We start from the raw sequence: 24,035 nt of genomic DNA, 5'->3' as shown, positions 1-24,035 counted from the left end.
TTAAGATGAAACTCCACTCTTATTTTACATTGAAATAATTGTCACTGAAATGGAGCTAATACTTCTGACTTAATAATTATACCTTATGGGTAGCGGCCATCTTTTGTTATTTTAATTCAGTAAAAATGAACGCACAAAAGGTTCACTCATGCATATCTCAGCAAAACAAAGGCACCGGCCCCTAAGATGGCTGCTACACTTTAGGTGTACTACGGACGATGATCGAGCTATCAACGCATTATGGGAAGACTGTACAGTGTAAACCAAGTGGGCCAACGTTTTTATAGTGACTAAAATTCACATTTGACAGTGCAGATTTGATTAAAAAAATTTGAGGTCTGTGCTTTTGGGCAACAGGTATACGTATGACTAGACCTCTGGTGCATGCATTAAATTAACATCACAAAACACGCCTTCAAGATCGCTGCTGGATGGAATCGGTCTGCTCTCATCACGGCGGGAATTACTACGATCAAGTGCTGCATGCCCGAGAATTCACCGTCTTTATAGATAACAAGATGTGTGTCGCGTCAACTTTTTGTTTCTCAAAACTTGGTCTTGTCAAAGCCCCAGTGCGTGTCCAGTCGCCTTGGTAATTCCTACTTTCTACAGAGGGAAAGTATAATATTGTATCTTCTTCACGAAAATGTATGTACACTAGCCCTCATTGTAACAGGTTGATTCCCGGATTAACAATGGGTATGCACAAAAGCTCGATAAAAGAAAACTATTTTCATTGTCACATTCGACACAGTGCCCACCAGTGTGATATTCGTCTGTATGGTGTCTGGCAAATTTGACGCAGACTTGACCATGAAGTCAGTGTTCATTGTCGCTTTTCAGTCGACGCTGTGAATCGTGGCTTTGCAATTAAAAACGGTCGCAGATCAAGGTCGGTGAATGACTTCGTACTTGGTTTTTTTTTGGCAGGTGTAGATCAGATTCTTTTTTCAATACTCTGCAACCTTTTATTCGCCTAAAAGGTCGCATGGCTACGGCCAGGAATAACACGTGCACAATCACTAATGGAAGCCACTGACTAACGGCTGCGCAACTTCCCATAGACTCGTGTGTTATTTCCGGCCGTAGCCATGTAAATCAGATACAGCCTTGCAAACTTGGCTTTTAAAAGTGAACTCTAATTTCTGTGAGCTCCCATTGGACACGGCTGCAGACCAGAAAATAAACTGCCATAGACCCATGTGATAATACCCCCAGTTCGTAATATCAGGAGAAATACTCACAACTCTCTAATGTGTATTTTTAATAAACCTCTATGAAAAAAAAATCCACTGAGCTGTTTTTTGGTGTGTGTGGACCCCCTAACCCGCCCCCCCCCCCGGATCCGCGGCCTGGTGCCGCATTACCACCACTAAATGAAGTTGTTCAACACAACATAGATCACAGCTCTCTCCTCTATCATTATGAGAGACATGGGTAATCTCCAAAGACATAGAAAGCAAAATAAATGCTTTTGCCACCTCTTGCTACCGCATTATGCTGAGCATCAAGCGTGTCGGCCATGTTCCCAGTGCCACCATCAACATTACGACCATGACCAACTCAAACACTCTTGTGCAGCTATAGACCTTTCTTTTGATTGTAAACATTGGCGCCATTTTATATGGGCTGCCGAAAGCGCATATATTGAAGCCGTGGTTGGCAACATGTTTTACCCAAAAAATTTCCCCAAACGCCCTCAATACAAAGTTAAAAGGCATGTTAAGGAATTATGTTGTAGCTTTGTTGACAATGTTGTACTTCCAACCATCAAATAATATTTTGGTTATCTGTAATAACCCTTCTTTATTTTTGCAGTGTTGGACCTTCCATAGTTTTGCAACCCGTGGTTGGCAAAAATGCAGTTTGCCAACCAAGCGTAAAAAGGTCTATAAGAACTCGGCAGCTCAAGCTCCTTGGACCATGGAGGTAGAATTAATTCTACCTCCATGCTTAGACACATACTCCGCATGCCAGACGATGAGCCTGCAAAAGTGTATGCCAGGAAGACAACGCACATCATACCTAACTTATATTCAATGCTTGCTTGGAGGTAGTGATGGCATGTTGCGACCAGACACACTTGCCCGTGATCGCAGTAAATGGAAGACGCTTATAGTTGCCTGCTCCGCAGCCGAAGGATGATGATGATGTGCCGCATTAAAATAGGAAAATACCTGCTAACACCCCCCCCCCTCCTTGGTATAGCTGAACCCCGTCAGGGTACAAACCTAGATCCGAGCCGCCCCTGCAATGAACATCCACATAGGTCTCTGACGTATCATATTTTCCATTGATTGATTAAACCGACCTACATAATATTTAATGCGGTGACGCGTGCACAGCAATTCCTACCAGCAATCTCCCACAATGCTATGCAGATGTCTTTTGAAATGCACGCGCGCCAGCAGCGCAGCCGACCATCTGTCACAACCGTATACCCAGGGTTTAAGTACCGACGAAACCTCGGAATCACCGCGCATTCTGTGAAAATTAAACCACGGAGCACACGGCTCTAAAATTCTCGGGGAATTCAGCAAAATCGTTTAAATACGGCGCATTATTTTACTCGGGTTAATTTTTTTTTAAAAGTAATTGTACACGAAGCATTAACACCTTTCCACGAGCTTTAGGGCGTTTGCTTAGTTAAAGCTTAAGATTTTGCCACCTCCGATGAGTAACTATTCAGAGGACCAATCCACACGGGGGGAAAATAGAGCTATCTGTACAACAAGGCGAGATCGATCCGATGGACTTCACTTTCGAAGACAATCCGACCAACTCGAGTCCTCCCCTCCCGGTGAGCTGCACTCCTCCAAATTGATCGTCAGGCATCCTGTTCTTTTCCACGGTAGCTCACTGAATGGTCTCTGCAACACGGACCACTACCGACAAACCGAGCGGGTCCGCATTTTCCAGACAGCAGTGTCGGCGTTTTTCCGTGAAGCCATGTCGGATGGCGAGCGGGGAGATAATTACGGGGCAGGCAGACACAGGGGGCTGCCACCGCCGCTGACAACCCAGGCGTACCATCCCATCACCGTGCCAGTGCTACCTCCAGCACCGGCACCGGCACCGGCACCGCCACCCCCGCCAAGCCGGCACTACTGCTGCAGCCCCGGCTCTCGCTTGGTCATCTTCTGCGGACTCCGGAAGAGCCTGCGAGAGATCCTGAGCTCCAAGCACACCTCGTCCATGTACAGCCTGGTACCTATGATGTACTCCCAGGCCGACCTGTTCTACAGTCCGAGATCCAAGCGGAACGACAGCGAGGGAGACATGGGGCAATCGGCTACAACGCTCGGCGGCGGTGTGTCCTCCGCCTGGAAGGGGCTCAAGATTGCTGTGACGCCTAACCCCAAAGCGCATCTGCATTTCAACGTGAGTATTCCAAGTACAAGTCCAGATTGACGAAAACTAATATGTCCCCTTCCTTTCAAGGACACAAGAGGATTAACAGTTTAGAGACAAAGACTTTCTTTTAATCGGTCGTGTGTATCTTTATTTCGTTAAATATCGGTCATGAATGGACGGCCCTGGAGTAGGTCTAATTCCTTTGTACAATGTTGAGATTGTAGAAGCCATCATCGAAACAAATAACAATCGTACATAACACACGACATTACAGGGCGTGTTCAATTTTTTTTAGGGGGGGGGGAGTAAGCAACACTTTATTTCCCCTCCATTTTTCACACTTTTATACGACCCTGGGGGGGGGGGGGGGGGGGGTGGGGGAGGGTGGTTAACCCCCTACCCCCTACCCATCGATGCACTACTGCATTGTACCAAGTGGGGTTAATTTCGAAGAAATCCACGCAAGTACACAAGGTGTATTATCCTTGATCCGAACCAGGATCACAACAGGAGGAGAATCAGATAGAGACCTGATTCACCCGAAGTGCTCAAAAAGTTGCAATCAAAAATCAGGGAAACTTGACACTCTCTTTATTAAAAATTCTCCACAAATTCCATAAGGCAAAGACGAGGTCGTACGTATTCACCAGCCAAGATTGTATTTGTTCAAATTCTATTTAAGTACAGTTTTATTCCGACATGTGATACCAGAAAGAGAAATCAGCTAGTCAGCTATACCCACAACGTGAAACATCTACTTTTAGTTTTAAAACCACCATTGGTGTCACAAAACGGATTTTCATTGAAACTCCCCAACCGTGCATAGCCCGGGGTTGTTGTACCGTGATTTCCAAGGTCATTACCGACAACTTGCAGGGGTGGACAGTTCCCGGCTCACTGCTACTCTCCTGGAAATTTCACGGGAACATCATTTGCCCATACATTACCAACGCCCGTGGCTTGCAATGAAGTTAAAAAAAACCGAATGTAGGCTTTTTTAGGCAGTTCCATAGTCCTTTTTTAAACCCAATTCATTACCAAAACAGTTTTGCAATTAGTCACATTTGTTTGGGGTTTGACACCGTATGTGGCATACCGTACCCCTGCCTTGCTGCGACACCCAAGAGCCGGCCCCGCCCCAAGGGTTTAAAGTGAAAACTTAAGAATGTCGGTCCTTCGCTCACTCGACTATTAAGCGAGTGGCGCACGTGTAATTATGCGTCCTTATTACCTGTGGAGCCATGAAAATTTCAATAGGCCTGCTGGTTACGGTCAATTCTTTTATGATACAAAAGTGATTTTTAAAACATCTACAATTCTAAACGATACAATCAATCACAACCGATTAGGGTTATAAATATTAAGAACCCTGATATACAGGACAGGTATAGCTGAAAAGAACAGGGAAACAAAATGCGTTGAAAACAGTATTTACAATTCCAGGGACGGTTTTATTCTCGTAAATAGTGTTATTATTATCGACAATCATATTTGCAAATAATTCAATTGAATCGTAAGTGAATTGTTGTGAATATTGTAGTTTTTGTTTCTCGACAATATAATTTCCACAACGCGCTTACTCACTTACTACCCAGCACAGAATAATGTTCGGAACTTATGTAACACATGAAAGACAATAGCCCATGAACATTATTTTGTTCTTTGCGTGTGACCGATTTTTTTTTTACCAAAAGCTATAGGTCTATAATACCGCACGGTGCAGGATATCTGCACAATCCAATTAAAAACGGACGGACACTTTTTTGCGGGCAGGGCATTAGATTAATAACTATCAATGAAGAGCCACATAAACAGGAAGAAAGGAATCATGCACAAAATGCCATAGAAAGCCGTAGTTTTTGTCTTTAGATCATTAATGTCTACGCAAAGGTGCAGGAGGGTTCAAGCCATTAATGCCCACATAAGACCCTTGTTGTTACCAACCGTTCCCCCCCCCTAAAAATCTACATTGTGTGGTGCATTCGTCATGCACGTGATTACCAGAAGTCGTGAAAGTAACGACCTTGCACAAATTACAAATGAGGCGACGAGATATTGATATCAAAAAATGCAATTTGTCGAAATCCATGTCAGTCTTTATTGTTTTTGTTTTTACCAGAGATGGTTATGTGATTGAATTAGCTTGCTTGCGCCTAACAGGCAGCATCGAGCTGTATACTCCCCAGGGAGCTGAGATGGTATTTGGAATGTTTAATTAGCCCAATGATCAGGGGTAATAATAATACTGTAAGCGCTGTGATTTAGTTTACTAATAAGAGTGTTCTTAAATGCCGATTATTATTATTATTAAGAAACTTTGAAGTTTATACATATGCCATAACAGATGTTTCAAGGTTGAGGAAAAAAGGTTTACCATTCTCTTTTAACCTCCTTGGTCAATTTCAAATATCAGTTCAACCGATAATACCGGTATTTATTTGATATGATCATTTGCATTTGTCCCAAATGCAACAAACTGAATTATTATCCAAAAGCTTACTTGGATTGGATTAAAGGTCGTACTGGTACCGAACACCCTGTGAAATGATTCCATCTGGCTTGCTGTCAGTTTGAAGAAATCAAGAAATGAAGGTGATTTCCAACGATCAGTCAATTGACTGATTTGTTTGGGAATACGGTAATCGTGTTTCGTGATCAAAAGCTTGTGCATGGTTTCAGGGGCGGCGGCGCCGGCGGAACGCTTTTCAAACTAGGGGGGGGGGGGCAACACCAAAAACTAGCACTTGCTCAGAAAAGGGGCACCTTCCGTCGGTGTGAAAGTGGAGGAAAAGAATGTGGGCCCGTTCATTTCGGTATAAACTTATATGACGAGGAACATTATGAATACGCTGTCCATCTTGCGCTTGTGTTCCTTATAGAGAGCCCATTTTTTTATCACGAGAGGGGCACTGTTGCTTTTGTTGGCCACTGTTCATTCAGTGACCATTTTATTCGCGTGAAGAGCACTATTATTTTTAGGGGCCAGTTTTCCATCTTGAGAGGGGGCATAGTTTTAATGTTGCGAGCGGGGGCACTATTAAACTGTGGTTTCGAGGGGCGGTTTTCCATCTCGAGAAGTAATCGCGAGAGGAGCACTACTTTTTTATGGCCAAGTTTCCATCTCGAGAGGGGCACAATTTTATTCTTGCGAGAGGGGTATTTGTGCTTTCGAGGTGTAATTTCCATCTCGAGAAGGTGCCCAATCTTGTTAATGCGAGAGGGGTACATGTGTTACCGAGGGGCAGTTTTGCATTACAAGAGAGGAGACAATTGTATTTATAGCTCTATCATATGCTTTCATATACGTGTGCGTCTGAGGGGCAGTTTTGTTTTCACCTCGAGGGGACACATTTAAAACCGAGAGAGGGACACTTTGGTTGGCCTGGGAAAATCTGGCGGGGGGGGGGGGGGGGCAAGTGCCCCCCCCCCCCCCCCCCCCCCCCCCGGTTCCGCAGCCCCTGCATGGTTTTCACTGTTTCCGCGATCAGGGAATTATCCACCGAGCTGAAACTTCAACAGGTTAGGTATTGAACATTCTTCTTTGGATTTTGAGTGATGTCATTGTTGGAAACGAACATGCATGAGAAACATCTTAGGCCTTTTAAGTTGAGGCCTATTTTTTGTGATATTCTTGGGGCCCGCCTAGTCTGCGGGGAAAAGACAATTACATCCGCAACAGCGGTTGCCGCACCTGGTTCTGGAACCGTAATGGCTTAATAATTATGTTTTGGTCTCTAATTGGCAATACGAATCTTGTTGACATCATCTGCTTGGTATATATACCGCTATGTACACAAACGCTCGTAATCATGGGCGTCGCGAAGGTGGGGACAAGGGGGCGCTTGCCCTCCCCCACCCCCCTCTGGAAAAGCGGGGGTAAAAGAGAAAAAGGGGGAAAACAGAAAGAAACAGAGGCGTGAAGTCATATTGCTGTTAATTTAATGGGTCGGGGGGGGGGGGGCAAATGTCCCTGCCACCCTCGAAAAATGATAAATCAAGAATATGCTGGAAAAGTACAGGGATTTGGGGGGGGGTGTGCTTTGCCCCCCTCTAGAAAAAATCCTGGCGACGCCCATGCTCATAATGTGACTTATATACATGGAAACCATGGTTTATTACCATTGATATAACGATGCGGAAGATCATACCATCCATTTCCGTCCATATTGGGATTACGCATACTCACATTTCGTAACAAGCTGAATAACTGAATTTAAGCGTGTACGCAAATTCAAGAATTGATTTTGAAATGTTAAGATATGCAAATGAGAGAATCTCCAATGATCTCTCTGCTACCAATGCAGATTAGATGTACCAGCACAGTTAGTTGAAACATGCAATAACATCGGTTGGTCAGGAATAACATTTTGAGAATTATGCACATACTAAGTTCTCGTGGCATTGACAGCAATTTTAGAATAATGAAACTACATAATGAGCTGTTTTATACGTCCGCTATGAACAGATGTCTTTTTTTATCAGCGTGAATGCATGGGTATCGCGAAAAAAGGAGGATCACCTTTATAATAAGCCCTTTGAATATTGATGAGTTAAAAGAGAGGCTAAACAGACAAACTTTATGAACGAGAGTACTGAAAGAGAGGCTATAACCAGCCAAACTTCATGAACGAGAGCTCTAAAAGAGAGGCTTGGCAGGCAAACTTTAGGAACGAAAGCTCTGAAAGAGAGGCTAAACAGACAAACTTTATGAGCGAGAGTTTTGAAAGAGAGGCTAAACAGGCCAACTTTGTGGACGAGAGTTTTGAAAAAGTGGCTGAAAAAGCAAACTTTATGAACGAATGCTCTGAAAGAGAGGCTGAACAGGCAAACTTTATGAACGAGAGTTCTGAAAGAGAGGCTAAACAGGCCAACGTTATGAACGAAAGCTTTGAAAGAGCGGCTAAACAGACAAAATTTATGAGCGAGAGTTTTGAAAAAGAGGCTAAACAGGCAAACTTCATGAACGAAAGCTCTGAAAGAGAGGCTAAACAAGCAAACTTTATGAACGAGAGTTCTGAAAGAGAGGCTAAATAGGCAAACTTCATGAACGAGTGTTTTGAAAGAGAGGCTAAACAGGCCAACGTTACGAACAAAAGCTTTGAAAGAGCGGCTAAACAGACAAACTTTATGAGCGAGAGTTTTGAAAGAGAGGCTAAATAGGCCAACTTTGTTAACAAGAGTTTTGAAAGAGAGGCTAAACAGGCAACTTTATGAGCGAGAGTTTTGAAAGAGAGGCTAAACAGGCCAACGTTATGAAGGAAAGCTTTGAAAGAGAGGCTAAAAAGACCAACTTTATGAGCGAGAATTTTGAAAGATAGGCTAAACAGGCCAACTTTGTGAACGACGGTTTTGAAAGAGAGGCTGAACAGGCAAACTTTAGGTGCGTAACAGCTCAGGAATCTATACACATAATGAGGCAAGGAAAAAATTATATTTACAGGAACTCGTGCAGTCTCGGTTTAGTTTTAAAATGGCGACTAACAGTTCGATAGCAAAATTATGAGGTTGCTGAAGTTTTCAGGGAATAATAGGTCCCAAAAGATATTCATGTAGACTCATCTAGAAATATTAATCAACTTTGAATCTGTTTTTGTCTTGTTAGTCCGCAGTAAGACAGGCGGTAGAGAAGTACTCTGATGTTCTCTCCAGTATGAAATGCCATCACATGGATGACATCATTAAAGAGGTAAAAACACAGATAAAATCCTACAATTTAAGATCAAAGTGCTATTTTACTAACCAAATATAACTTTGTTGTCTTCAGCTGTCCAAGTTAGAAGGTTCCCCCAATTGAAGTCCAAAGGACAATGGGGTCAGGGAACCAGACTACTTGTCCGAGTAACAACTCGCCAACCAATCCGAGTCGCAGAAAAACAATCACATATTTTATGAATGAATGGGAATGAACCAATCACTTTCCTACAAACTGCAGGTCATGCGCCTCTGCCCGTTGCTGAGGAACGAAGTGACGGTGAAAAACAAAGTGCGACGAGCCGTCAAGTCTTACATCTGCAATGCTGTCACGCACTACAAGCGAAAGTAAGTGGCAAAAGGGGGGCCTGGGAGTGCGCCCTCATTAATTCCAGTAATCCTTAAACACGAAGTCTAGTATCAAACGGCATTGCTTTGAGGGTAGGACATTCGTCAAAACAATTCTTTCAATTTCTTCGCACGTACATTCTTAAATCTTCAATCATTTATTCGTTCAAATACATTATAATGTGCGCACATCGAAGTAAAGACAAGCACTAGTGGCACTACAAAAAGAAAGAGTGGACCTCAGCAAGAGAAACACCGTAAGAAAAGAAAGCATGATTGTGGTGATGTGGAGAGAATTGAAGTAGGTTGGTTGTTCCGATAGCAGATTTTGAAAATTTTTGAGAATTCAGCTAAATTAAGGACACAATTCCATAGATGTCAGTGGGGTCGCTATGGAATATTGCGCAGCAAGGGTCTGCCAGCTGATTCGGTGATTAATTATGCAAAACAGACTGCGTCTTGATCTCTACACTCTGACCATTCCGACATCCGATAGCGGGCGCCTTATATCAGGTCTCGCAAACCCGTTGTTTAAAAAAACAACATGGCAGCCAAAATAATATTGACTCATCAACAGCTAAGTTAACATTTTTGATTTAAACAACGTCACTATTTCTAAAGTCGTCTCCGATTGGCTGGCGGGTGGAGTCGCATAATAATTTGCACTGCTGACATAGTATCAGACGTTGGTTCACAGAGAGGGATCTTAACAATGGCCAGTGGAAAGATAAAGCCCCAACACCCAGGACCTGTAAAAGTGCGGCACGCCGCCCTGCATGCATGGGCGTCGCCAGAATTTTTCCAGGGGGGGGGGGGCAAAGCAAATTTTCCCCAAAAATTCCTTAACTTTTTCATTGTATTCTCAATTTATTATTTTTCCGAGCGTGAGCAGCTAGCTTTTGCCCTATCCCCCCCATCAAATTACCAGCAATAATTATGGCTTCGCACCTCTTTTTCCTTTTTCCCCCTTTTTCCGGGGGGAGGGGCAACCCCCTCGCGACGCCTATGCCTGCATGGCGGATAAAACATATACACGTGAAAAAAGTATCTTTAGGCCTGTATGACTGTCCAAGCATATTTTTTTTACATGCATTAAATGCATCTGTATTTGACAGACAGCGGAATAAGGTGCTGGGTTACAGCAGTACTTCACACGGGAGCGGGTCAGCGTCGCGCGTCCACGGGCCCGATCACAGCGAGGCACATTCGCCTGATGTGGAGGACTTTTTCGGCGGCGACTCTTCGAGCTCTTACCAAGACGAGCTGATCGACTACTCCAATGCGGGACACGCCGCGCACGCGTCTGTCACCATGGGTAGCGTTTCCCCGCAAGAAAACGCTGTCGTGTATGATCAAGGGTAGGAATACTTTAATGATTTTCCCTGGAAAAAAGATTTGTAGAAAGTACATTATTTTGAAAAAAGATTATTTCGAAGGTGGGAAAATATCAATAAGGTTTAATATATTGAATGACATAAAATGTGATTATTTATGCTCTCCCCCTTGAGCACACGCTCATATTTTCTCCTCACAAGTCTAGCTTTTGGTCACGCCAAAATAAGGTATTTTTGCCGCAGCTGAAGTTTTGATTAAAACCGGCAGAATAAAGCGATTGGACAAAACTTTAGTTGTCGATTGGGGGCGCTATCCACTGCCACTTGGTGGCGCACTTCTGACATGTGCTCGCTGAATTATGAAAATTGAAGCGCAGGTGAATTGGTCGTAAATGGCGTAATAATTAATTCTTTCTCTTTAATCACACCAATGAATTTGGAAGGAAATCATCTGAGATTGAAATGTAATCATCTGCAGATGCAGTACCAGACTATTTCATTACTGCACAGCTGTTGTGTTGAGTTTGAGTTTGTGTTGAAATTTCATGTTGAAATGTTGATATGCAAACGTGTAAAAATGAATCTGGAAATTTCACAAAAAATATACATCTGAAAAAGGCAGCACTTTCTGATTAGCCTATAAAGAGGGTGAGTATGCTTCTAAAGCAAAAAAAACCCTACAAACTAAGCCTAAATGTGAAAATCAAAATTTGGCAAAGTCGACACGATTTTTGTACACGTGGATGTGTGGCCTATGTTTACGGAGGCAGTCCAGTAAATAGGCCACATTTATGGGGCTAGACGCGATGACGCCACTTTTTTTTATAATCTCGCAATGGTGTAGGACTCTACGGATCGCCTTTTTAACATTTTAAACATGGTCAGGCGATGGTAGAGGGCCTAGGTACATGGCCGTATATGGTTACCTTTAACGTGTTTTGACCATTTTCACTCGTACCCCCAATCAAAATCGTCAGAATTCACCACAAAAACATTCTTCAAACTGCCTTGTGCGCCCCTGTAGGCTTCAGTGGGAATTGGAAATACAAATGGTGGTGGTTTAAGTTCACATACCTTAAAGGAAAGAGAAATTTCACCTTCAATTCGGAAATCGAGCCTCGCCGAGCTGTCGTGCCGGCAAAAGCCATCTTGACATGTTGTTGTGTATGATTCATTCAAATTTTGAGGTCGACTGTTTCCTGAACTGCGCAGCCTGCACATATCGCATAGCCGTGTATGCGATATGTGCAAGCTGCGCCTTGAATGCCAATAAATAATTACACGTCCAGTCTACTACATGTATTCACCACAGAAGCCGTTGACAAAAAATAACCAACTGGTTTTTGACATGTATTCTAAAACTGTATCTTTCATTCCAGTCCTGCACCAACATCTACCATTCACAGACGACTCTCAGCATCATCAGCTGAAAGCTGCCCACAGACCGACAGCGTGTCAGACAGTGAGAGGTCGCAGCCCTCGGTTGCAATCGCAAAGAGTGAACTTGGCCCGGACCGACAGCTACAGATAACAGAGGTGCGGACTATAATGGACGTGGATGGCGACAGTTGCGTGGCATCGTCTGGAGCAAAGGACGAGAAGGGATTCCAGTTCAGTGAAGGGCCATCCATGGAAGAACTGTAAGTACTATGTAATCCATGGATCCATTTTTCTCAGCACCCCCCCCCAACCCAACACCCCTTTTTTTTATATAAAAAAGGGGTATTGGGTGGGGGGGGGGGGGGAGAGAGTGCTGAGAAAAAGTGCCCCAAATTGTTAAATCTCAATAATACGCTACTACTACTAATTTTAGTTGTGGAGTACTGGCACTTGTAATTCCTTAACCCCCCCCCCCCTCCTCCTCCCATCCCTGCCCATGGTTCTATTCTGGTCCACTCTTGAATTAAAGTGGGAAAGACCATTGCAAGTTTGTTTACGATTTGGTGGGCGAGGAGCTTGTATACAGCTTTACAAAATGCATCTGTTATAAAGCTGTCCCAGTAATGGCAAACAAATATGGTACTCCAACTAAAACAGGGTCGGTCTCCAATTTTCATATCAGGATCAGACAAAAATCCCATGTCAAGCAAATTCTGTGCCAAAGTGTAGAGTTTGGAGACAACAGTTTTGAAATGTATTTGCATGATTTTATTCCTGTTTTGATTCCGTGCAGGAGAGCTGTTCAAGCCGACTTTGCCAAGCAAAGAGATTGGGACCAGTTCCATCAGCCTAGAAACCTACTGCTTGCCATGGTAAGCCTCACTCAAATCTATAAATTTAGGGTCCACTTGTTTTTTTTTTCTGTCCCTGTTACATCTGACACCGGTGACTTAATAATTCCAATGTACTCCTTAATGCGGTCGTCCTCCAATAGCACTTATGAATAGTAAACTACCTACCATACCAAGAAAAATATAATTGTTTGAAGTCAGTCTTAGGCCCAAAAAAAAAATGTCGGTCTCTGGTCAGCGCGCGCGTCGATTTTAATCATGCGCGTCGATCTTTTTTTTTTCCAAAATGTTCTGCGGTAGCTCCAACAGCGCCCTCTATTTCCGCACCTCCTCAATTTTTTTTACCAAAGAGCACCAAGGAATGGGAAATTGCACCAAGGCAAATGATCGAAAGCACAAAGGCAAATTATGGAGGACACCAATGTACATGAGGACACCAAAAAAGCAAAATAGTACCTACCTTGTCTGTACCAATCCAAGCTTGAAGGAAAAAAACAAAAAAAGCCAAAAAAAAAAAGCTGAGTGGCCGCGTCAATTTTGGAACTTTGGTCTGACCAGAGACCGAATATTTTTTTTTTGGCCTTAATACAAATGGAAGACAATTGACAAAGAATAACAAAGATTCAAAACTGGAAAAAAAAAAACATGTACAGCAGTCTCAAATTCATTTTATTTACTCTGAAGATAATTAGTCATCAATTTCTTTTTTAAGAAATCCAAATAAAATGCAAATCCTTTTCCATTAATTTATTCAAATGTAACCTGAACGATAATGAGGATGTTCGGAAAAAGATATGAAAACAAACAGATAGCAATACTGTATTTGTTTGTCACAAGTCTGTTTCGTCTTTGCCAAGAATTGTTGAATTGTTCTTCCTCCGTACAGATTGGAGAAGTTGGCGAAGTCTCAGAGCTTTTGTAAGTAAAATTTCGATGTTTGAATTAAGGATTAACAGGAATTGTGTAATTCAAATATTTTGGAAAAGATGGGTAAATCTTTTCCAAAATTTCTGGCCTCTATAAAGTAAGTCTCGCAATTCATTCTCTAAAAACACCTGACAGTATTCAAATTATTAGGAAATGTGCTACATGGTATAACATTATTTATGATTCATAAATACCTCAGACAGTTTAGCCATTCCTATTGGCCGAGAGCCCGTCACGTGGCCGGTCTTAAATGGATCATAAAGACATGGCTAGCTGGTCTTAAACACTTTTCCAGTGTCACAATAAAATGTGGACTCCTAAAAATCCGGTGCCTCTTACCGTTTTATTGGTTGAACGTTCACAATCTTCACGTAGGCATGCGCAACACTACCAGCGAGTCAGAATTTTATAGTTCTAAATTCAACACGCAACGCCCCAGGTGCGTTCTGCACGACATCGCGCAGAACATGCTACGCGCGCGTCAATCTCCATAAAAGGGTTGTTTACATCTTACTCGCCAGCTGAACACTCCATTATTTTGCTAGAGGGATGTTTCAAAAAGCATGAAGTGAACTTGTTGAAATCAGGATTTTTTGAACAAATTATCTCTTTTTTTTTACCAAAAAGGTATTTATGAATGGGAATAAATATGTGCTCCGTCGGTATTTATCAATCTGTTTAATACCACTTAGAGTCTGGGTGCTGATAATTACCCTCGCCTCCTGCTCGGGTAATCAGCACCCAGACTCTAAGCGGTCTTAAACAGAGTGATAAAAACCTCTCGAGCACACATTTATTCCCTTATTATTAACTCCAGAATTTGTAAAGCCATAGACATGATAGAGTGCTGATGTGATTGGAGCAGTACAAGGAAGAGATTGTTTGGGGCACTGCATTCAAAAGTCTCTCCAAGTGGTCTCCCCCAACTCTCCCTTTCTTATCATTGAGGGGGTACCTGTGCACGGAGCCCATAGACTAGAAATTACATACATACCCACGGTTTAAAGGGAATGTACATCATTGGCTTTTGCTGTAATTTTCAGAAATGAACTATTTGAGGGGTTAGTATAATAGATCAAATATTATTACACTGACATGTTTGAAGTTTTGTGTTCGAAAATGCTGGAAAAACCAAGAAAAACAAAAATGTTCAAGTAGTCTGGTTCCCTAACTCCACTCAAGATAAAATGTATCAATTTATAGATGCCGGAAAATTGTAAGGTAAGGGAACCAGTCTAGCTGGCCTTCGCCCGTTAATGAACATGTAACCAATAGCAAACAAAATTTGGACTAAAAAAAGGTAAATTTGGAGCAGAAGTTGAAAAATAGTTAGGTTTTTCCAACGGTGGTCGGCCGACCACCGTTGGAAATGTATACAAAAATACCATTTTCTTGAAAACGATTTCACACCAGGTACCATAATTTTACAGGATGCTTTAGACTGTCATTTACCAACACCCTAGTAAGGTATTTCGTAAAAACTTGCTAGTTTTATTTTTCGATGTTTGCAAATGTTGTATATTCCCTTTAAATATTTGTCTGGGATTAAAGTTATAGGGCCTACAAACACAATTATTTTGTTCTATAAATGTAATATTTGTTTGACTTGTGTTTCCTCTTCTGCAGTCAGTGGCGAGGAGAGTGCAAGGAAGGATTAGAAGGTAAAGACCGTTGCGGTTTTTCTTGAAGACTCTGTGCAGTAACTATTGACATTGATATGGCTGTGTGGCCTTCTCATGCTGAACTATTGTGCGGACAAAAATGTTAAGACCTTGCCAAAGTGAAGACATCTTGAAGCACTCTTTTAACCACTTCGTGCCGGAGGCTGTCTTTAGACTGACGGATTAAGACGTCAAGATTGCCTTGACTCGCCTCCGAGTGATGTCTAAACACGCTAATCCCTTGTGCCTTTTGTACACGCACACAAAGTGAAGTCTGTGGAGGCAGACTGTGTGTTGATCTTGAATTGGCCGTTGTGCACGGCCTATTATTGTACAATTGACGCTCCAGTGTACACCCTGGAGTATTGAAACATACGAGGTTTCGGCAAGAAATATCGTGCAAATACTGTTGAAATCACTCTTGCGAATCTGTATTTGTGGCGTTTGGCTGTATCAGAAGTTGGCAGGGAAATTCTCGAAATTTTCAGCAAAAATAAACCCAGCGCGAAGTAGTTAAGGGTATAAATGTGCAATTGTGGCCAAATATCTGTTGCCAAGCAGGGTTGAAATTCGTATCAAACTCTCAAAGTGTCCTTTTTTCCTTCTCCTTTCTCCAGATTGGTCTGAGAAGGACAAGAAGCACCTTGGGCAGGAGTTGAGCGACGTCCTGATGTACCTGATCCGACTGGCCGAGAAATGCCACGTGGACCTGCCCCGCGCCGCCATGGAGAAAGTGGGTCTCAACGCCAAGAAATACCCAGCGCAGAAGGTGTACGGCTCCAGTAAGAAATACACCGAGTACGACTGACACTCGGGTGGAGTCTGGTTCCCAAAGGGCATTTGTGGACATTGTGGTGATGTCGGTCACGACAGGCACTGGCATCTGACTGTTGAGGGGACGCGAGCGTCTGTTTTCAAGACAACACCTGAACACTGTATTCCGGAGTGTTGCAGTATTGAGACTATCACCTGTCCGTTTGTCACCCTTTTCTATGACTGATGCTCAGAAGAGTCAACTTCCCAAGGGAACACCGATTGTGGGCAATTGACAGTTTTGAGACTTTTTGATATTTTTTGTTTTTGATCAGTGGCGTGCTGTGGCCTCGTGGTTAAAGCTGGGGGTTGTGGGTTCGAGTCCAGCCGGGGTCATGGTGCATGTGCCCTTGGGCAAGGCACTTTGTCACTCATTGCTTCTCTCCACCCAGGAGTAAATGGGTACCTGTGAGGGCAGAGATGGTTATTGTGATTGAATAAGCTTGCTTGCGCCTAACAGGCAGCATTGAGCTGTATACTCCCCAGGGAGCTGAGATGGTATTTGGAATGTTTAATTGGCCCAATGATCAGGGGTAATAATAATACTGTAATACTGCTGTACTTGCCAATGTGTGTACGCATCCTTGTTTCCCCAGTTGTGGTTACCACACACAGGTTGTACGATATTCATTATGGGACCAAAAATGTGGGGACACGCCAAAGTACCCGCAAGTTGCTTCCAATTTTTTTGTCTAATAGAAATCTTTGCCTGTAGCACTGTGCCTGCCAGGGGTCCAAGACATAACAGCTTTGACTAAAAGCTTAGTTAAAAGTGACAATTTTGTAATAAAAAAGGAATTCAATTCGTGGCTGATGTTGAAACCTCACCGTCAGTATTGCTGGATCTTTTCACACCTTTGGAAACCTCAAAGTAGGAATCAACTCGGTCAAACAGTATGACCAGCTCACAGTGTTTGGTGTGTGGGAAGAGGTCAACGGCCACTGCCTTGGTTGGCCGGAATGGGATGCCCTTGCTGCGATTTGAAATCGGTCGGCAGAGACTGGGGGAGGACAGAAAATAAATGAGCAACTACCCTGAGGAGAATGTCTTGTAATAACCACAGGCTGCTCAAATTGTTGGTTGCACAATGAAGTGACATATACGCTAGTTTTGCTGCATCACAAAGTGACAAAATTTCTTTATATGGACTTTGTGCACACAATACGTGACCTCATGGTGCGGCAACTACCCAAGATACATGATTTGGTGCAACTGACGAAATGTACTATGATAGAAGCATTATTCATTCCCTGTTCAGGGGCGTAGCAAGGTCATTTTTACTTGGGGGGGGGGGGATTTCTTGAAAAGAGCACTTGCACATCCGTGCTGAAATGTAGACACGTTTTTTTTCTTCTTCAGACACTTGGCCTCCGTAAAATCAAATATGGGGGTGGGGGTTTGGCCTGGTACCATCTGTCGATGGGGGCGCTGTCCAAAACCAACAAGTTTGCGCACTAATGGACAATAGATGGCACTTTTCAGGGCAATGCATGCACAAAATAAAAAAAAGGCACTCGTAAAGGCCACTGGCACAAAAAGGCTAAGATTTTTTTTCAAAAGGGCACTTGTTCAGAACAAAGGGCACTTGTTAACAAAAGAAAGGGCACTCTTTACAAATATTGGGGGAGTGAAGTGCTGGTGAAAAAAAGGGGATTTTAATGAAAAGGGAAGTCTCTCAAAATATTTATATATTGATACACTCCCCCCCCCCTACACCTAGGCTGTTACATGCGCAACTTGACTTGCGATCTGACTTGTGTCAGACTTGATCACGAATACGAATGGGGTTCTAAAATTATCCAACAAATATGATTGTAGCATGTGTTAATGTATTTTGGAATACTTCCTGCAAAATGTCTTTATTTTTTTTTGAAACAAAATTAATACCTACTTCTTTTCCGCGCCTACGACATTTTATTGTGAAATTGGGATTCCAATTTTGTTTTAATGGAAAGTTTGTTAAAACTATTTTATTATAACTAGAGGACATTGTGAAAAGTCTTTTCTATATTAATTTTGCCTGTTAACATTTTTGAAATTGTGACTTGGCTGTGTTTGGGTTAGAGATGAAAAACCTAAACAGGAATTGCATCATTTCAGACATTTGATTATGGAAAAGGAACTCAACTTCTACAGAGATTTACTTTCAGCTCAGGAATTTTATAATTCATTAACATTTAGTGGATTTTTTTTATGTATGCATTTGAAAACAGCAGGGTTTTGGATAAAAGGTTGGTATTTTGGGGATTCAGGTTTGAAGTATGTTAAGAGTTTGGTGATGGAGAATGAATGTTTTAAAATAAACTTTTCAGAGTATTTTTTGGTTAATAACCATTACCATTTGGCTCAAAATCCACACATTTTTATTGAAAATTGTTTAACGCAGGTGAATAAAAATGAAATAGCGTAAAAAGCAACACACTACCTCTATGTATCCATATTGCATTTTTGCGCAACATAAACAATGTACAAGTATCATTTTGTGTGAAAACTTTTGATAAAGTTAGTGCTTTTGATAAAGTTTGTCCCAATAATTTCAAATAGAAACATCAGGACATTTTTAGGTTACTCTGAATGAACAGTTATGAAAAGACAATGAAACTCATGGATTTGTCCAAATTCCAGATACATGTATGGTGACGCCGTGTCTACTAAACACAGCTGCAACAGTATAGTTTTACGTGGATCCATTGTTCGTTTGGGGTAATATTTTTATCGAAAAACAGTAAACGGGTGTTTAATGCTCCTATTTGGAGTTTTCTCATATTTGTTGTAAGAAATGTTATGAGAATGGTATAATACGGACAAGTGATTTTCAGGCAAAGATGTGTTTGTATATAATGCTCTACAGAGTACTGCTCATGTACACAGCTTTTTAAAGTAAGCAGCAATAAATCATGAATTCAATTTTTGTCACTCAAGTCATTTAGTTTTTACTCACTCTGTAAAGTTGTTGATGGCATTTTGCGGGTGGCAAGACACGTAAATAAGACGTCTTAAGTTGGAGCATCTCTGAATGGCCTGCAGCAGCTTAGAGCTGAAATTCAGAATTGAGCCAATCGAATGAATTCTGATTTGTTAAGAGTTGAAACAAATTAATAAATGAGCTTCCATTATTGTTATTGGTCTGTACGTGTTTGATGTCTGACCAGGTTTCACACATAGCCTAACTGAGGCAAACGGTATACACTGTGCTGTGAATAACTCCTATCCCCAACAGATATAAAGACGGGATGAAAGGCTTACATATGCCAGGCCTGGGAGGGTCTGCCAACAATGTCATCACAATCCTTCAGATCTTGGGTTACGTCTGGTAACACTACCTCAGCTTTACTGCACACGTACTCTATATTACTGAGATCTGGAATAGACACACAGACAGACAAAGGAAAAGATTGAGAAACAAACAAACACATGTCATCTTGATTACGCACTGCTGTACCCTCTGCTTCATACCAGCCAACTGACCCCAGCCAGTTCGGTGGTTGAGTGGTTACACATCTGCCCTCTAAAGCTGGAGGTCATAGGTTCAAGTCCCACCCTAGCCACTTGTGGATTAGCTCTCATAAGCTGTAGACAGTACCTAGTATACAATGCTTATCAAAAAATGGTGGGGTAAAACCCAGAATTTAAATTTAAAAGTCAAATTTTCATCATGTTTTTATCAACTCAGGTTAATCTTGATTGCAAATGTAGTTTCCTTGTATCATTCACAACAGTGCACAAGACTGTTCTGCTGTTTTTCTTTTCAAACTGCAGCTATGTGTTTCACATCTTTGACTTGAAAGTTGCACCCTGAAAAAGGCCCAAAACAGCGCCTTCTACTGTCCACGCACTGAGCCATATTAGTGCTTATTGACTTTGTGAATACCTTGGCTTTCAGCACTTGTCCTTTCCATTTGTATCCGTTGAGTACTTTCAATGCCTCCTCCTTATCTTCTTGGCAGCTGAGGGATAAAACAATTCAAGCCAATTACAAGTTGTAAGTTAGGACTGGTAATTGTACAAAAGTTTGTTTAAGCGACGCAAGATACCACAAGTGACTTTGTGAATACCTTGACTTTCAGCACTTGTCCTTTCCATTTGTGTCCATTGAGTACTTTCAATGCTGCTCCTCATCTTCTTGGCAGAAGGAAAATAATTAAGGACAGTCAGTAATGACTTTGATTTCTATCTATCAATCCATCATAAAGTGTATAAACAGGAAAGGAGATCACTATTTGTAAATTTGAATGTTTGTGTCCGGGGAGGGGGTGGGGGTGTAACGTTCCAGGCCCCATGCTATTTTCGAGTTTCATCCCGAAAAATTGATTTCTTTCTTTAAATTGCTATTTTTCAAGAAATACAAAACTTATTCACTTTTGAATGGCACATCAACAGAAAAAAACTGCCCCAGGTCTTGAATGATAACTTTACAATTTCAAATTAGTGGCTGTCAGACAATAACTCCATTCTCGTGGCGTAGGCTGGTTCCCACCCCACAATCAGTATCAATAATGTACGGACCGGGAGCCAGTCTGCTAGCAAAGCGGATCATCAGTCTGTGCCAAGAACAAAAAGAAAAGTTCATGGGGGCTTTCTTAGTATAACGTTTGATAGCAGAAGTCTCAGTACACTTTCAATTTCAAGTAAGAGAGTGTGGGAATTTCATAGATTCAAATCTTTGTTGATGCAGTGACTATTTGTATCTGTATTTTAATTTTCTTTCTTGATTATCCAAACACCAAAACTAAACTTGTATCAAGTTTCCCTGTGCTCTTATTTGTGTTTCATTACATCAGCACACTCAACTTTCACTCTTTAAGAAGCTCCCATGTCACTCACTCCTGACTAGAATTTTCTGGTGCCAGTTTGTCTTTCATGTCTCAAATATTCATCCCTATCTTGCTGGGTTTTTAGGCTGGCAAGTTTCCTAAACGCTCCAAATTCCAACTCTGCGTAGTAAACTAATGGTAAACTCCTTGTTGTGTTCATCAATAAATAAAAGCAAAATTAAGAGATTCACTTTTTGCTGGGGTGAGTTTTCATTTTTTTTATCATGAATAGAGGAAGCTATGTATGGATTAAAACAACACAGTTTCCTAAATTGCAGGAAAGTAAAGAATTACACACACATATGAGCAATTCCAGCGTTATAAAAGGGATATAATATGTCTGTGACAGAGCCAGTTAACCATCAATGATTCAGACAAATGATCCAAAAACTCCCAGTGTGAAATCTCCTTGACCATTACTAGATGATGGATGCATACAATTTGGAAAAACATTCAGGTGTACTCACTGAACTCTTAACAGCTCCAGGGCTGGACCGTACCAGCATTTCATAATACTGGGATTGCCCATCACTGAACAAACTCAATTTAGAGCCAAAATGTCACAAAATCAGACCATCTGATTTCAAATACGCACACTCGATCAAGCAACAACTGACACTCGACTGGATGCCCACTTGATTCATTTCAGAGTGCCTAGGGTTGCTCTTTGCTTCTCTCAGAACTTCTTCAACTTCTTTGCAAAGTCATGTTGACAAGATTCAGTGAGCAGTATTTGTTCCCCAACCACCTGATAATGCCATTGCCCATGCCCACACCCCTGGTCAAAACATGGAAGGGCTGGGGATAAATCCCTCACTTTGCCAGTGAGTCCAAGGACAGTTGGTCTCAATCTGCCCCTGAATGAGAGAGTTTCTATAAGCAGGGGGTTGTGGTTCACATGCCACCAATGACACTTCAGAGTTGCCCAAAAATCATCAAATCCAAAGGATGAACTCTGTGTAGTAAACCCATGGTACATGCTGTAATATTCATCATTAAACAATTAAGAGATTCACTTTTTTGGGGGGGGGGGGGGAGTCAAAAACTTGTTTCCCTCCATGTTATCACGAATAGAACAAGGGCGGATCCACCAGGGGGCCAAAGGCCCTTCCCCCCCCCCCCCCCCAAACGAATCCAGTTTTTTTAGCGACTTCGCAATAAAGGCATGGCAATGAGTTCACGACCATATTTTCCTCAAAAAACATTGGTTAAATTGGTCAGAAATTGCCTCAGATCGCACCACAGAGCATCTAGAATCCAAACAATTTTCGGGGCCCGTAAGCGGGCCCCGAACCCCACACCGTAATTCCTTTGGACACACTTTGGGGACCTATATTTCTTTTGGCCCTCTCCCAAAAAAAAATTGTGTTCTTAATCCGCCCTTGGAACAGAAGAATTAGGCTTTATTCATGAACATGTGTATTAACTTCAAATACAAAACTAAAAATAGAACACACTTCCCTTGTGACAATGGTAGGAAAGAAAAGAAATACAAATATGGGCAACGCAATGGTTAAAACTTGAGTATTGTCTGTGACACAGCCAGTTATTAACCATGTTATCTAATAATCATTCAGATAAATAGATCCAAAACTCCTAGTCTGTGATCTCCTTGACCATTACTAGATGATGGATATACAACATTTGATAGACACATTTTCTGGCTTATCCATTGAGCTATCACATGCTCCGTCACAGGTATTATATAATGCTGGAATTGCCCATACAGGTAGCTGTAAAAAAAATAGATTCAAAGCCAAACTGGCAAAATTCTGACCGTTCCTTCATTTGTCCTTTGCAAAAAACAATAGAGAGTTAACATTCTTTACCTGAATGTCACAAAAGCATAGGTTGCCTTGTTGACAGCCTTGACTTTCTTGGGATTCAGTTGTAGACCAGTCAATATCTTTAAAGTTGCTGTAAAAAAAAATGAAAGTATTGACAATTGAGCATGTAAGTCTTGCCAGGGCAGGGTTACTTTTACATGTTGGTACCAAACACTGGCAAATGCAGTCACAGACTCTCATTTTTGTATTTCGCAATTTTGTATCGGCACGTTCACGTCAATATTTTGCAATTGTGCTAATCTGATCAGATATAAATACATGACATGTTAGAACAAAACAATATTTAGAATGCAGTGCTCTTCAGACCACTAGCATGTAACTCACAGCATCCTCTCTTCTATACATATTTACAGTTTTCAAGGCCCTTAAAGAATAGTATTTGTTTCAATGTAGTTGGATCTTTTGCATTGGTATAGAGAGTCCAGATACAATGAGTAAAATCAATAACCACAGTTTGAGCTGTAAAACTCTCAATGTAAAATACGTAGAGTGCCATTTCACTTTCCCGAAGTGTGATGCGAAACAAAACCTAAACCAGAGGATTCCACAATGTAAAAAACCTTTTGTGGAGAAAATAAAAAAAAGTTATAACCTGAAACAACACATCTACATGTTTCGTATGTCAATGTCAACTATGAAACTCAATTGTCTACTTTGGTTCTGTATGCTGTCAAAACAATGAACAAACAAACTTATCCCTACACATCTTAGAGATAACAAACATACTGAGGAAAAAAACTGAAGAAGCTTTTAGTTTCAACTACACATTGCTCAAGGTTCTTTATTCCCTGTTAGTATAAAACTGGAGTGATCTTGAAATACGGCAGAACACTCTTTGCTGCATCTGAACAAAATGTTGGATATGGAGATCAATGCTACACTGCACATGAACTATGCCTACCAAAACAGCTCCACTCTATCAACTGAAGTAGAAAAACATCTTGAGAACTATTACACGAGTCGAGACAGAAGTAATCAAATAACATGGTTAAGTGTTGAAATCATTGCACCAAT

The 24,035-nt window shown here is 41.7% G+C and overlaps 2 protein-coding genes across 2 annotated transcripts; one reads left to right on the top strand and one right to left on the bottom strand.

Annotated features, from left to right (window-relative positions):
• Positions 1–2,201: 2,201 nt before the first annotated feature.
• Positions 2,202–19,281, top strand: LOC119730396. Its single transcript, XM_038203269.1, has 9 exons — positions 2,202–3,381; positions 8,957–9,040; positions 9,287–9,393; positions 10,509–10,751; positions 12,107–12,367; positions 12,901–12,979; positions 13,845–13,876; positions 15,512–15,546; positions 16,164–19,281. Exons 1-9 carry the CDS (start codon positions 2,674–2,676, stop codon positions 16,352–16,354), a joined length of 1,740 nt encoding a protein of 579 aa, XP_038059197.1. The 5' UTR covers positions 2,202–2,673; the 3' UTR covers positions 16,355–19,281.
• LOC119730397 (tRNA (uracil-5-)-methyltransferase homolog A-like) lies at positions 17,131–23,092 on the bottom strand. Its single transcript, XM_038203270.1, has 4 exons — positions 23,004–23,092; positions 20,232–20,307; positions 19,607–19,721; positions 17,131–17,360 (listed from the first exon to the last, which is right to left on the bottom strand). Exons 2-4 carry the CDS (start codon positions 20,257–20,259, stop codon positions 17,159–17,161), a joined length of 345 nt encoding a protein of 114 aa, XP_038059198.1. The 5' UTR covers positions 20,260–20,307; positions 23,004–23,092; the 3' UTR covers positions 17,131–17,158.
• Positions 23,093–24,035: the final 943 nt, after the last annotated feature.

Source organism: Patiria miniata, unplaced genomic scaffold, assembly GCF_015706575.1.
Source record: "Patiria miniata isolate m_02_andy unplaced genomic scaffold, ASM1570657v1 HiC_scaffold_22, whole genome shotgun sequence".
NCBI classification, from domain to species: Eukaryota; Metazoa; Echinodermata; class Asteroidea; order Valvatida; family Asterinidae; genus Patiria; species Patiria miniata.
Note: the sequence above shows the minus strand (reverse complement) of the source record. Positions and strands in the feature narration are given on the sequence as shown.